The sequence below is a fragment of the Rhinolophus ferrumequinum genome, chromosome 7 (genome assembly GCF_004115265.2).
Source record: "Rhinolophus ferrumequinum isolate MPI-CBG mRhiFer1 chromosome 7, mRhiFer1_v1.p, whole genome shotgun sequence".
Lineage (NCBI taxonomy): Eukaryota > Metazoa > Chordata > Mammalia > Chiroptera > Rhinolophidae > Rhinolophus > Rhinolophus ferrumequinum.
In genome coordinates this window covers 87904821-87918384 of record NC_046290.1, presented here as the reverse complement: position 1 = coordinate 87918384, position 13564 = coordinate 87904821, and the positions used below count along the sequence as shown (strand labels likewise).

The following is a 13564-nucleotide window of genomic DNA, read 5'->3' as shown; positions in this document are numbered from 1 at the left end:
ACTTAGAAACAAATACATGAACTTCTTAGTAATCCTTCCCTTAGCATAAAAAAAAAAAAGAAGAAAGAAAGAAAAGATGGGCATAAATAAAATCTGGAGAATCTGGCCATATTAGTAGGCACCAATCCCAATGACTTAATTTTGCCTCAGGTTATCTATGCCCACAAGACCACAGAGCAGCCTTGAAACACATTTTGAAGTATAAGATGCTTTTTTAAAGCAATTGGTTCTGAATCACGGAGAACAACAAAAGTACCCAATTCTGTGTTCTTGTATTAGGTCTATACAAACCCTAGATGAACTGAGCAGTTCAGTTTTTACTTGTTGTTTTTGTATTTTGGTTTATTTTGTCTTGGTTTAATACCACTGGGATCTAAGAAGTCAAACTGTAGAACTATACAAGGTTTAAGGACCTCGTGGATACATCTCTACCACGTACAGCAGGAAAATGTATTGAAACTTGGAAGTCAAGTTTATCATAGGGAAAGTGATGTCAGCTTATAAGACATAACTACCCTCACCGGGGTTGCTGTTTGAAGCAACTAAGACTGGAAGTGCCCTTGACATACAAATGTCAAGTGTCTGTTCAGATATATCAGTCAGTTATACTGACTTGAAAGTATATTTTTACATGGAGTCTTGCCGTGATGTTCTCCAGTGACTTTAAACATAGGAAAGTTTGTGCCTATGAGAGAAATTAATAGGGAAGAAAATTCAGCCCTTCATATTCTAATATACAGACAAAGCACACATAAGTCACTTTCAAGAAAATATCTTTACAGAGTGAGTATCTTTTAGAAGAGACCCAAATAACTTTCTGCTGCCTCAAAGGATAAAAAAAACGTGGTTCTTCCTGCAACATACACCCTTTCATTCTAAGCCTTGGTTCCCTTGGGGTCTTTTATCTCTGTGATTTTGTTCCCTGTGCTTCAGACTAACGAGGCTATGGTGTATAATTCCCTTTGTTAACGTAGAAGAAAAGACTCATTCAAAATATCAAGTGCTTTAGAAAGAAAACAACTTTGTAAAGCTTCTCCATCCATGAAGAAGAACAATAAAAATGTATTTTCCAGGTCCTCTGAAAGCAGTAAAACCTCACGTCCTTCACATGTCAAAAAACCCGCTGGAAAGCTGACAGAGTGCCAACTCACTGTGGACAGCCACCCCAGTGCTGTTTATATTACTATTATTCCGTGCCTGAGAGAGGACCTTGATTGTTCTGTCAAAACTGTTCTCTAAGTGAATTTTCAAAGCAACATTGTCATTTTATAACTTCAGTGTATGCTTATATCAAATTACGAACTTGCAAAAAGGGCGTGAAATGTTTATTCTTTAATGTGTCCAAATATAAATGTTGACGTCTGTCTATCAGAGTGTATTGATGACCTTACTCACAGTGCAGGAAAACCACGAGGATATAAACTGTAGGCTGTGATTCAGTAAGGGATTTGGGGGGGATTACATTTATTCGCTGAAGTCAAAAGAAAAATAAACTGAGGAGCCATCATGGGATGGCTTGCTTTATATAAAGTCTTGCCATATTTTTGTTCTTTCGCTCATTTATTCCTTCATTAAAAGTGCATTAAGCATCTTCTATGGCTAAGTTCTGTATGTTATAGCATTGACTACTTGCTCCTGCCTAAGACATAGGCTATAGCTAAGATCGCCTTATCAGTTGGAAGAGACTGGCCCACAGTGAGACTTATCACAAAAGAATGTACTCAGTGTTGCAGTGTACAGGATGCTTGAAGAATAAACAGGACCTTTGGGTACCGCACCTTTGGGCCGAGGAGAAAAGGGATAATTGATGGCTTCCGGAGGACGTGGGGCTTGACGTGAGCATTAAAGGATAAGTAGTAAGGACCATCCCTGAACAAGTACTTAGCATCTTCATTCTGGATGGGAGAGGCCAAAGGGCTGAGGTCTTAAATCATCTGTTTAAAATCCCACAATGAGAAAACTACTCCTCAAACCCTCAATGCCAACTCGATGGTCTGAAAAATGTATTATCGTTTTCTTGAGAAAAAAAAAATTAACTACAGAAGACTACAAGTAACACTACAGCAAAGTTCCATGAATCCACACCTAGAATTTACTGTTGTGAACATTGCATCACATTTGCTTCATTATTTAACACAAGAAATAAAACATTACAGATAAAGTCTCCTTTGTCTCTTTTCTGCCTGGTTCTCAGTTCTTTCCCTACTCCTTCCCCACAGATAACCACTATCATGATTTTAATGTGTATCCTTCTAGTTGTATGTAGAAACATATTGTATTATTTTATATATTTTATATAAAACGTATATATCAGTGTGTAACTTGCCCTTTTCACCCAATATTATGATATTGAGATCAAATATTGACACATCTGCTAATAAAGTGTAATACTACATAACGGATTTATAGAAATGAATGGCTATATAGCATTTTACTACGTTAATAGCCTCCCAAAAATTTATCTTTTATCATATTCATGGCCATTTTTAGTTTTTATTCCCAAATTTTCCCTATTACAAAGATGCAAAGAATATATGGTACATGTATGCAAGGCGTTCTTTAAGGTATATAGACAAATTATTAAAAAGTAGAAATAAAATTACTGGATCGTATGGTGTTCACAAATGAAAATTTTACTCTAGAGACAGCCAAATTTCTCTCTAAAGTTACTCTATCAATTTATTCTTATGAGAGAGGTGTATGGAAACTTCCTTTCACATCTTTGTCAACACTTGATATTGTCAGACTTCTTAACTTTTGCTAATCTGAGGGTGAAAATGACATTTTGTTTCTTTGTTATGCATTTCACCGGTTTTTGCAAAGAATCATATTCTGATAGGCTTATTAGCCAATGAGGTTTTCTTGCCTCTGAATTACTTTATTGTATCCTTCGCCTATTGTAAAATTGATAGTTTGTTTCTTTCATTGATTTGTGGGAATGCTTTACATATTCTACATACTAATCATTTGTTTTATATATTGCAAAAATCTTTTCCCAGTCTCTTGCTTCTCTTTTAACTTTGCTTATGGTATCTTCTGTCTTAAGTAAATTTTTAACTTTGATGAGGTCTAGTTATTCTAAACAACTAATTTACAGCATGGATAAATCTGATTTATGTAATACTAATTTTACAACACAAGGTTCTTTTTTTAGTGGCTACTTTTCTTTAATATATGAATAAAAATTCGCACTTACAACTAATATCAAGTTCAAATTAATTTCATTAAAATTTAAACTTTCTTTGGAAGTTACTTCTACTACTCATATGGAACAGTAGTGAGTAGTAAACCCATTAGGTTTTCACAGAATTTTTAGATGATACCTATTATGGCCTAAGAGTGAGGGTCTTATAATCTCTACTATTTATTGGCATAGTGTTCATAGTGTTACTACTTTCTACCCTGTATTAGTTTAATACATGTCAAACATGATTAATGTGCTCCAACACACAAATGCAAATGTTCAAACTTTAAAATGTCAGCTAGGTTTTTAATGAATTAAAAGATATTTGGACTGAAAAAGGAAAAACCGTGATTTTTTTTTTCTTATTTGCACTGAGGAAATTTTCAAATATTTAAAAAAATTCTTTGAGACAACCACAAACAATAAGAAACCACACACAGTCATGAAAGATGTGTGTGTCATGTGCCACGGTGTTGGCTCTGACTCCTGATAATCCTATGAATGAGGATGCCCAAAATGTCCTGTCCTCACTCCAGTAGACTCAGCCTACGGCTTCTGTTAATCTATCGCGATTTGGGCTTCCTCTTTTCCTGCTGCCTTCAATTTTTCACAGCATTATTGTCTTTTCCAAAGAACCCTGCTTTCCCATGATGTGCCCGAAGTTGGATAGCTTCAGTTTTGTCTTCAGTGATATTTATGGCTTAATTTGCTCTAAAATCACTTATTCATCTTTCTGGTACACCACGGTATCCATAGAGCTCTCTTCCAACATAGTATTTCAAATGAATCGGACTATAAACTAAACCAAAGCACTTAATTTCAGGCAATTATTATAACAACATAACCCCAGAAGATGAGATGTACATATTTCTACAAAAATCAGGCATTAGCCTACCCCAGTTTACAGGTAAGGTAACAAGTGAGGCTACAGGACCACCTGACACATATACTACCTTTATTTCACTCTAAGCAGAATGGCCAGGGAGCACAGTATTGCTGTCAGAAAATAATTACTATGTGATTTGAAATAAATGGCAGCCTGAATTTCTTTGCTTAATTTCTTACTGTCTACACATCATGTTGGTACAAATTAACAGCTAAGCTCTATATTGTCATACAAAATTTCCACCTTGAGAAGTAATGTGAGTGTTTAGATGGCAGATGGTTAAGCATTCTCCACTCAAATGAAGGCTGACCTTCAAAACCTTTCTTAGTCTTGGGGCCACCATTTCAGAAGTCACAACCCCATGTAAATGATAATTTTGATGCTTATACTACAACCTTTCCTCTTTTGAGGGTGAGGAGCTCCCTCATCCACATCTTCCTGAGGTCATCCAGTGCATTTTGCCTGGCTGCTACACTTTCATTACAGAGGCCAGTTTATGGGCAAGGAATCTTCGGCTAAGTTATCAAGGATGAATGAGCTTACATGGCACGTAGACAAGGTGAATGCTGAAGCCACAGGAGCCTGAGTCCCCTGAACGCTACTGAAGGAAAGACTTTAGGCCACGTCCTTTCTCTACGAGACCTTTTACTGCTTTCTCTTAACTTCTCCTGATAGTTTGCTTATCTATTTCTGTATGTGCTTCCAGTTCTTCTATTAAACTGAAAGGACTTTGAAAGAAGTGGCAGAGTCTTACTCATGTCTTGTATCTCATTTTTTATATGCATTACTGCTCCTGGAACACTTACGCCTTCATTCCTGCCTTCCACAAATATTTACTGAGCACCTTTGTGTGTACCCAGCACTGTGCTGGACATGAGGTGAATAAATTAGCTAAACAGCAGGGAATAAACAGGCAAAAATCCATGTTTTCATGGGGCTTACACGCTGGAGGGGAAGAGAGAAATAAATAAACAAATAAATAAATAAAATAAATTTAAATAGTGCCATAAAAATGTTAACAGGGACATGTGGTAGAGAGTAACGGGGGAACACTATACATGGAGGGCAGGAAAAGCCTCTCGTGCTGGGAGCACTTAGACTGAAACCAACTTGACCTAAAGAAGATCAATGTAAAGGTCATGTAAAGATCCAGGGAGATGAGTCTTGCAGGCAGAGGAAATATCAAATGCAAAGGCAGCAAGAAAACTACTGGGTTCCAAGAAAGGAAGGCAGAGGCTGAGCGGTGAGATACCCACAGCAGCAGTGGGATGACCAGAGTGCAGGGCGGTAGGGTGGGACAAATCCAACAGGGATTGGTGGGTCAAGGTCAGGGCTTTCAAGTTTATTCTAACTATAAAGGGAAATACAGGGGAGTTTTGAGGAGGGGAACAGCTTGCTCTGCAATGCATTTTTACAGGTTGCTCTGGTCACACTAGAGAGAACTGATTTCAGTGGGGTCTGAGGAGATGCACCAGCAAGGAGACTATTGTGATCACCAATTAAAAGAGGATGGTGGCTTGGATTTGCGTGGCAGCGGCAGATAGTGAGAAAAGGTTACTTTTGTTATATGCTGAGGTTGAATCAAGATGAGCTGATAAACGGATGTGGGTGATATTACACAAAGCAAACAAAAAAAGTTACAAAAACAATAACAAAAAAAAATCAGTAAATGATGTGGAATACAGTTAAATAACATGACAGCCCAGCCTGGTCTTTAGAGCTACAGCATGTGACTTCAGTAGCATGAGTAACATAAATGTCATGTCTCAGTTTGCCAGAAGGAATATAAACCAGACACAAATTCATCTGGTAAGGACAGACATCCATGGTCAGAGGTTGGGAGTAACACACACACACACAGACACACAGACACAAACTGTACCAGGGCTGTGTGGGGAGCCTCCTGGCAAGCGACAGGGAACAGAGAGAGGCTCCTGCTGGCCTGCAGGATGAAATGAGATGTCCACAGACAGACACCCCACCCGTTGCCCAGTTCAACGACTGGAGTGATATGAAGTCTTGGGGAAGCCAAGTTTGTCACACAAGAATATGCAAGTGAATACTGAGGCATTATCATGCTGCCAGGCACAGTGCTGAGTACTAAACAGGTATTATGTCATTTAATCCTCACTAGCATACGAAGTAGATACTCTTATCCTTATTTTAAGCATAAGGAAAGTGGGACTCCGAAACAGCACAGAAAGGAAAGCAACTAGGACTACTGCGGTTCTACTCCAACATGGGGTTGGATGGAAGGTGGAGGAGGTTCTCTGCCCCTCCAGAGAGTAACCAGGAATGACCCAGATTTGAGATTCCTTCAGAAAGGCAAAACCAGCAGTTTCTATTTGTAACCTCTATCAAAATACTGGGGCAAGTCCATCAGTGAAATTACTTCCGGGCAGTGGTGATGAACCGTTCCGAGCTCAGTCCTTCTCACCCATCATCCATGTCCTGCCAGGGAACCCCAGTCATCTACTCTTATTCTTGCTGCTCCATCAACCTGATTTCTAAAGTAATTCTGACAGAGCCATGGGTACGTGAATGGCTTGCACAGAGGACAGGGCTCTGAGTGACTTCTCTCCCCAGACAACATCGATCCAACTATTGTGTCCAGTCAATAGACCTTTACAACAAGCCTTTCTGGGGAATAAGTCAGCTTTTTGTGCCTTACAATTTCTGGCTTGTATTATCCTTCAAATGGATTCCCTGACTCGAATATCCTGCAGGCAAAGTCTTATTACTTACTCCGTGCTACACAGCGTGTGAGCTTTAATATAAAAGATTTTCAGTGCTCCTAACGTGCTCTCTGAAAATGTTTGAGCTAGTCTTGCCTCCAAGGCATATTTTCACTACTTCCAAGTACATTTAAAAAGAAATGCTATTGGTGACTAAATAAACCCCAGTTTGGATTCTCTAAACTAAAATTCATTTCCACTGGTGCCTCTCTTTGGTCCTAACCTCAAAAGCCTCGGGAACGGGCATTTGAAAATTATTTGTGGGCTGCTGGTTGATTTAGGGCGTCCCCATGTGTTTTTGGATATGCCCTTTAGCCAGAGGAGAAATAAACTTCTCTACAGACGTTTAGAAAATCATAAATAGGATTAGATAGGTTGAGAGAACAGATGTGTTCTTGCTACTCTTACAAATGGTTTAAAGGGTTTGCCACACAAAAACAAGGTCTTAGGGATTGCATATATGTGTTTGTTAGAGTAAAGCACTCATCGAATCACAGGCTTGGAAGGGATTGTGAATACAATCTGGCCCAACATTCTTAACATTACAAATGAGTCCAACCGAATTGGTGTCATTTTAAATTCATCATCTCTGATGTCAGTGTGCCCTCAACATCTCCCAGGAAATTTATTTTAATATTTGTCTGCTGTTGTCAGCCTCGGCTTCCTGCTCTCACTGCCCTCAGTGTCCCTGGTCACTTTTGCTAAATCTCCTTTCCAACTTCAGGAGGCACCATACCCTTGGGGTCGAGTTACTGGCTCTGAAGGAGAGGAGAGTCTGTCTCCGCCATTTACTATACTTAGACAAGTCATTTAATTTTTCTGCATTGCCATTCCCTGCTCTGCAAGATAAGAAGAAGAATTGCAACCATCTCATTGTCTGTTGTGAGCATTAAATGTCATTCTCGTAAAGCTCTTACAATGATGCTTGGCACATACCAAGTGCCCACTTTTAAAGGAGAACTACTGCTGTCATCATCATCATCATGACCCAGCTTCTGCTCCCCTTAGTATCAGCTGGTTACCTCTCCTCCCAGTTTACCAAGAGAAGACAGGTCATCAAATATGAACTCCCTTGGATTCTCTTTCCCTTGGCCCACGAGCACCCCGATTCGACATCCTTGCCAGCCACTCTTTCCTCTGCATTCTGTTGGGAATGCAAAGTACTTCTTCCTGCTCATCAGTTCTGGGGATCCACGCCACCCCCCAACTATCTTCTCAGGAGCCTTGTTCCCTCACTTAAATGATCCTCTCTCTCAACTGAGTCTCCAGCCTCTCCCTCTTTTCTTTCACCACCCTTCAGCCTCCAAGTCTTTTTTCACCTTAAAATACAAACCAAAGCAAATAAACACAAAACTTTCTCTTAAACCTACATTTGTCTTTTACTAACTCCCTCTTGGCTCCTTCTCGTTGGCTTCTCAGCTAAGTTTCTGGAATAGTCTGTATTTTATCATCTTCTTTTCATTACGCCGCACCCCATAGCAACACATTAGGCCCTTCTTGTCCACCCAGAAAACCTCTCGCTACTTCACCCACCTCCATTTTTAGCTTCCTCAATCCACCTCGTCTACGGAGGCTATTCTCGTTCCCAGGATAGGACAGTCACACTGCGGTCTACTTTGCTCAAAGGATGATCTTTGTCCCACGTGTGCTTTCTCATCCCTAGTACCCAACACAATGTTGTGCACACAGTAATTACTCAGTGAAAGTTTGCATCATGGACACCCGAATGGTCTTCTCAGAATCATACAGTACATTCGATGTAATTAAATGAAACACACATCTACTGTGCTTCTACCACATGCCAGGCCCAATGGAGGCTAAAGAGATTAACAACACACAGCCCCTGCCCTCCAGGAGTTGTTTGTCATCCATTGAGGGAGGAAGAAGAGAGTTGATGACCAGACAGAGAAATTGATGGGTAGAAGGGGGAAAACAGAGAGAAAGAGAGACACAGAGAGAGAGAGAGAGAGAGGAAGGAGGAGGAAGGAGGTAAAATAGATTAATGTCATATAGGGTAGGGTATAAATTAGGATGCCAATAAAAATAAAATATGTGTGCACTCTTAAAAAAAAAAGTAATTTAATCCAATTTAAAAAGAAGCAATATGTCTGAGTCTGGTCAAATAAACCATGATTTCACTCCAGGAGAACAAACTTTGTACAGTTAGTTCTCTGACACCCCTGGTTTTTTATACAGAGAATACACTGAGACCCAGGAACACTAACTATATATCACATATAGGAATCCTTCCTTCCAGTGACAAGGTAAACAGATTAAATCTCCAAGGGAAGCCTTTGTAAACCTGTACATGTGAAAGTTTCTGTTAATTCCTTAATCTCCCATGGATATTCCAAAGGAAAGAAGCTACAGAGAGAGAAGTCTGTGCAACAGTTATCAATTTATTGCCATCTGGTCATTTTAGGCTCTTACTGTAAATAAAAGGAGTTACTCTTCTGGCTGGAATAATTGATCCTGAGTTTTAAGGAGAAACTGGGTTGGGGGTAGGCTAGACTTAGTGACTTGCTTTCGAAAGAACAGAGTAAGGAAAGGGAAAAAGCAACTTTTTGTGGAGTAACTTGGCCAACACTACATACACATCAGCATGTGATGAAGGTTAACCAAGTGATGACATCATTATGACAGCATATGAATGTCATGATACCCCTGATATGATGTAATGAGAAGGGGACTTCAACTCTGTGATATTCTTTTCAAAACCCATAACCCTAGTCTCATCATGAGAAGAACACCAGCCAAACAGAGACTGGGGGACATTCTACAGGACACCTGGCCAGTTCTCCTTGAGACTGTCAAGGATATGAAAAACAACGACTGCGAAATTGTCACAGACCAGACAAGACAGGGGAGACATGACAATGGCATGCAGTGTGGTGCCCTGGATTGGATCCTGGAACAGAAAGAAGACATTACTAGAAAAGCTGATGAAATCCAAATTAAAGTTTGGAGTTGATTTCATGGCAATGTACTAATGTCCGTTTCTCAGGACGGCAAACTGCTGGTACGATGTCAACAAGGGGAAGAACCGGATGTGGCTACGTGGGAATGTTCTACTATCTTCGCAACTTTTCTGTAAATCTAAAATTGTTTCCGAATAAACGGTTCGCTTGAAAAAACAGTTATTGTGGTTTCTGTCTCCTGATTGGACACTGCCTGATACAAAGAATTAGTCTGATTATCAAAGCAATAATTTTATGGCTCTAACTTACATCATCAAATGTATGGATAAAACTAACCTGGAAAGAGGGGATATAGAAATTGAATCCTTGAAAATCAGGCCATTCTACCTCGGCTACTTAGTAGATTTCTAGAGCATGCATTTTATTTCAAGAATTATCTGGCCAATAGTAACTAAATTATACACCTCCTAACGAGAGATAGTGGAGTAACTACCACAGGCAAAACCCAGGTAACGAGACCCAGTGCTGGAACTCAAAACAGCATTTTCTGATGTGCTTCAAAAAAGTGTCAGAAAGGTTTTTTTCAGAACACCTTTGAAAACTTCAGATATCTGGCCATATTTATTTATGCTTTTGTTCATCATAAGTAAGCCAAAACGTGAGTTATAGAGAATAAACTAAAAGTTGCCTCAATACCATCTTCCAGAGTTGAAAGAACATGTTTTCTCAGGATTCTAGAGGCTTCATTCAAAACTCCATAAACTCTAAAGCAAAGCAGCTTATTTTTTCTAGATCTAAGGCTTAAACTTCAAAATAAAGCAACAGTTTATTTTCTAGAAGACCTAAATAAATTCTAGAGAGACTGAAACCCATGTAGGCTTTTCTTTTGTTTACACAAACACTCTTGTGTCTGATCTCTTAGCTCAAGATAGGCGGTAGTTCTTCTGAGACAAAGTATGAATACAACTGAAATTACTCCACAGCTTTCTTGCCCTGGAAATAGTAACAAATCTCACTTTTCAAATGACGACAACATCCACTCTTCTCTTTCCCACCAGTTTATATAATAATGTATTTTTCCCCCCTCAAAATGTGTAGGCACAACTGATTTTTAAGCTGGAAAAGTTAATGAAAGCCACATCGCATTTGCGGTCAGTCGGCCAGAAAAATGGACGGGAGCCAAATCCCACATCCCAAATCTTTTGCCTCAACAGCATGTGAACAAAATGCCCGCTCTCCTCTCAATCTCCAACAGAAGCAAAACAAAACGCTGCAAGACATTTACCCATTGGAATTGGAAGACTCTCAGGGGCAGAAAGACACACACACACACACACACACACACACACTCTCTCTCTCTCTCTCTCTCTCTCTCTCTCTCTCTCTCTCTCTCTCTCTCTGTCTAAGATACAATAAAAAGACTCTTTCACACAGGATGTTCTGTACACAGACAGCACAGTACTACCCCTGGAGATGCTGTTTTAGGGACAGTCAAGAGATCACAACTCTAAAACAAGTGGTTCTAACCAGATAAAGAGTCTTCTCCTGATTCCAAATGTAAGGAAGTAAAGCCAGCTTATCTACATGGCTTGAAGTCCTTTTGGACTAGTTTCAGAATATTATTTTGCAGCGATGAGGACAAATTTGTGCTATCCTGAAAGTCAGCTAATTTTTAAAACTATTATTTCCTTTCTCTAAACCTAATGGTTCATGCATTATAATTTAGTTGTACTTTGATTCCCTCCCACATTTCTCAAGGCAAAAAGATGTATAAAGGAACAGAAAGCATACGCAATTACACTTGCAACAAGTGAGCCATAAAACTTAAGTTTCAACTGCGAAATTTACAAAAGTAACTGTATTTATTACATTACATTACATCATTTAATACTCATAGTAAAGAATACGAGATTTTAAGTGCAACCTGCTTATAGTCCAAAATATAATTATTTTAGAATTATAATTCTAACATAACAGACAGACTACATACTATATTATGTTTAATTTCATACCAAACTGTTCATGAATTTTCATTTATTACCAATGTTTCTCCCGAAAGTTATCTCAGCGAGTATTCGTTATTTGCATCTCAGAATGCAGAGATAACTATGCTAAGCATTGAAAATATCAATTTTACTTCTGAGTTAAAACCAACAGGTGGTAAATTTTAATCACCAAGACAGTATCATAGGCAAATCAATAAGTTAAAACACAAGTTAGAATACAATAGCTGTGTTACCACAACTGCTCTACTCTGGAAAATGCATTTGTATTTACAGAAGTATCAGCATCAGATTATTGGAATCTCCTTTCCAAGTACATTTCTTTATACTCAGTTAGAAAAACAGTTCTGTATAGGATACATTCACAGATTTAAAAGAAACTGTTAAGGAGATCGGTCTGGAATCCACAGCATAGGGATGAAAAGGGAAATCCTTGGCTCACGGTAATCTGCAGACAAGGAGGCCCACACAGCACAAACATCCCCAGATAGACAACAGCAGCTGGAAACTTACCACTCGAGCAGTTGGTCCCCCCCCAGCCAGGCTCACACTGACAGGTGTTTGGAGCAATGCAGCGGCCATGGACACATTTGTCAGCACAGTGGGCTGTCAGGGAGAAAATCAATCAAATAAGGAGAGTTGGCACGAGAAAAAACCCCAACAACACAGCTGTTTCACAACCCAGTCTCAAGTATCACTTAAAAACAACATGCATGCTTGATAATTTTCTTCAATCCATTCCTCGGCCCTCTTACAGACTGTGGTGTAACCAAACAATTCCTCTTCTTATTTTGATATCTCCAAATAAATTCCTTCATTTCTACTATTTAATTCGACTTCATGCTGAATTAGGAAAGAAGTTTCAAGGAAAATTGCCTAATCCACTTCAAAAAAAATTATCAGGGACTACCAAATATATCCTCTTTGTTTCGGGAGAAGCCTATGCGGATGTGAACGCAGAAACAAACCACAAAGCAAAATATCAGAAGTCCGGGCCGAGTGAGCAGACCGAGAGGTATATCCCCTTCACATAACAGCTTCACTAGAAACAACAGTCAAATTTCTTTGTGCACATGTTATTCACAACTATGACATGGCAGAATTAGATGCCCTTTTTCTATTTGAGGAGAATATACACAAAATGTTACTCAGGTGTTTAAGAGTAAATCTCAATTCCTCTTTCATTAGTAAGTATCTTAGGTGTGACCCAATTCATTGAGGTGAGGGGTATCTTTGCCAACATGACTGGATTGGGTAATCTGCTGATTTTTAAAGCAAATTTCAGTGAGCTGAAAGAAAGGGATCTCAAAAATGTGCGGTGCTGAGCGTTAATTTTGACCTTAGTGCCACTTACATTAAACATTTTTAAAAATACCTAGATATATGAGTAATTGTGAGAACTTGGAAGAGTTTTGGTTAAGGTATTCCAAAAATTTATATAAAGATGGGTTAAGATATACTATGCTTTAGAGATAAGTTTTACTAATTCATGTCTTATTACAAAAGCAAAACAGGTCAATTGTCCAAATATAAAAAAACAGTAAGCAAAATAAACCTCACCCCCAGTTCTACCGACTAGTAACATTTTTGTGTATGTAGAACCTTCAGGAATTTTTTTCCTATATATTTTTCTCCTCAAGGAAAAAAACAAAACATAATCATAATATTTTTCAATTTGCCTTCCTATTTAAAATAATAGGAAAATCTTTCCATGTCATTAACTATTTTTATGTGATTTATACATTGGTGTGTGTATATATACATTATATTTATTGCTGGACTGAAAATGATAATCACTTCTAAATTCTTTATCGGAAAAAAATAGACATGAAGAGAAA

The 13564-nt window shown here is 38.7% G+C and overlaps 1 protein-coding gene across 7 annotated transcripts in view; it reads right to left on the bottom strand.

Annotated features, from left to right (window-relative positions):
* The window catches only part of MEGF10 (multiple EGF like domains 10), a 158400-nt gene that overhangs the window by 71359 nt on the left and 73477 nt on the right, over positions 1 to 13564 (bottom strand). For all 7 annotated transcript variants that reach the window (XM_033110933.1, XM_033110932.1, XM_033110931.1 and 4 more), the window contains one exon: positions 12240 to 12332. In XM_033110933.1, coding sequence (XP_032966824.1) covers positions 12240 to 12332 — 93 coding nt within the window. The remainder of the gene's footprint in view (positions 1 to 12239; positions 12333 to 13564) is intronic.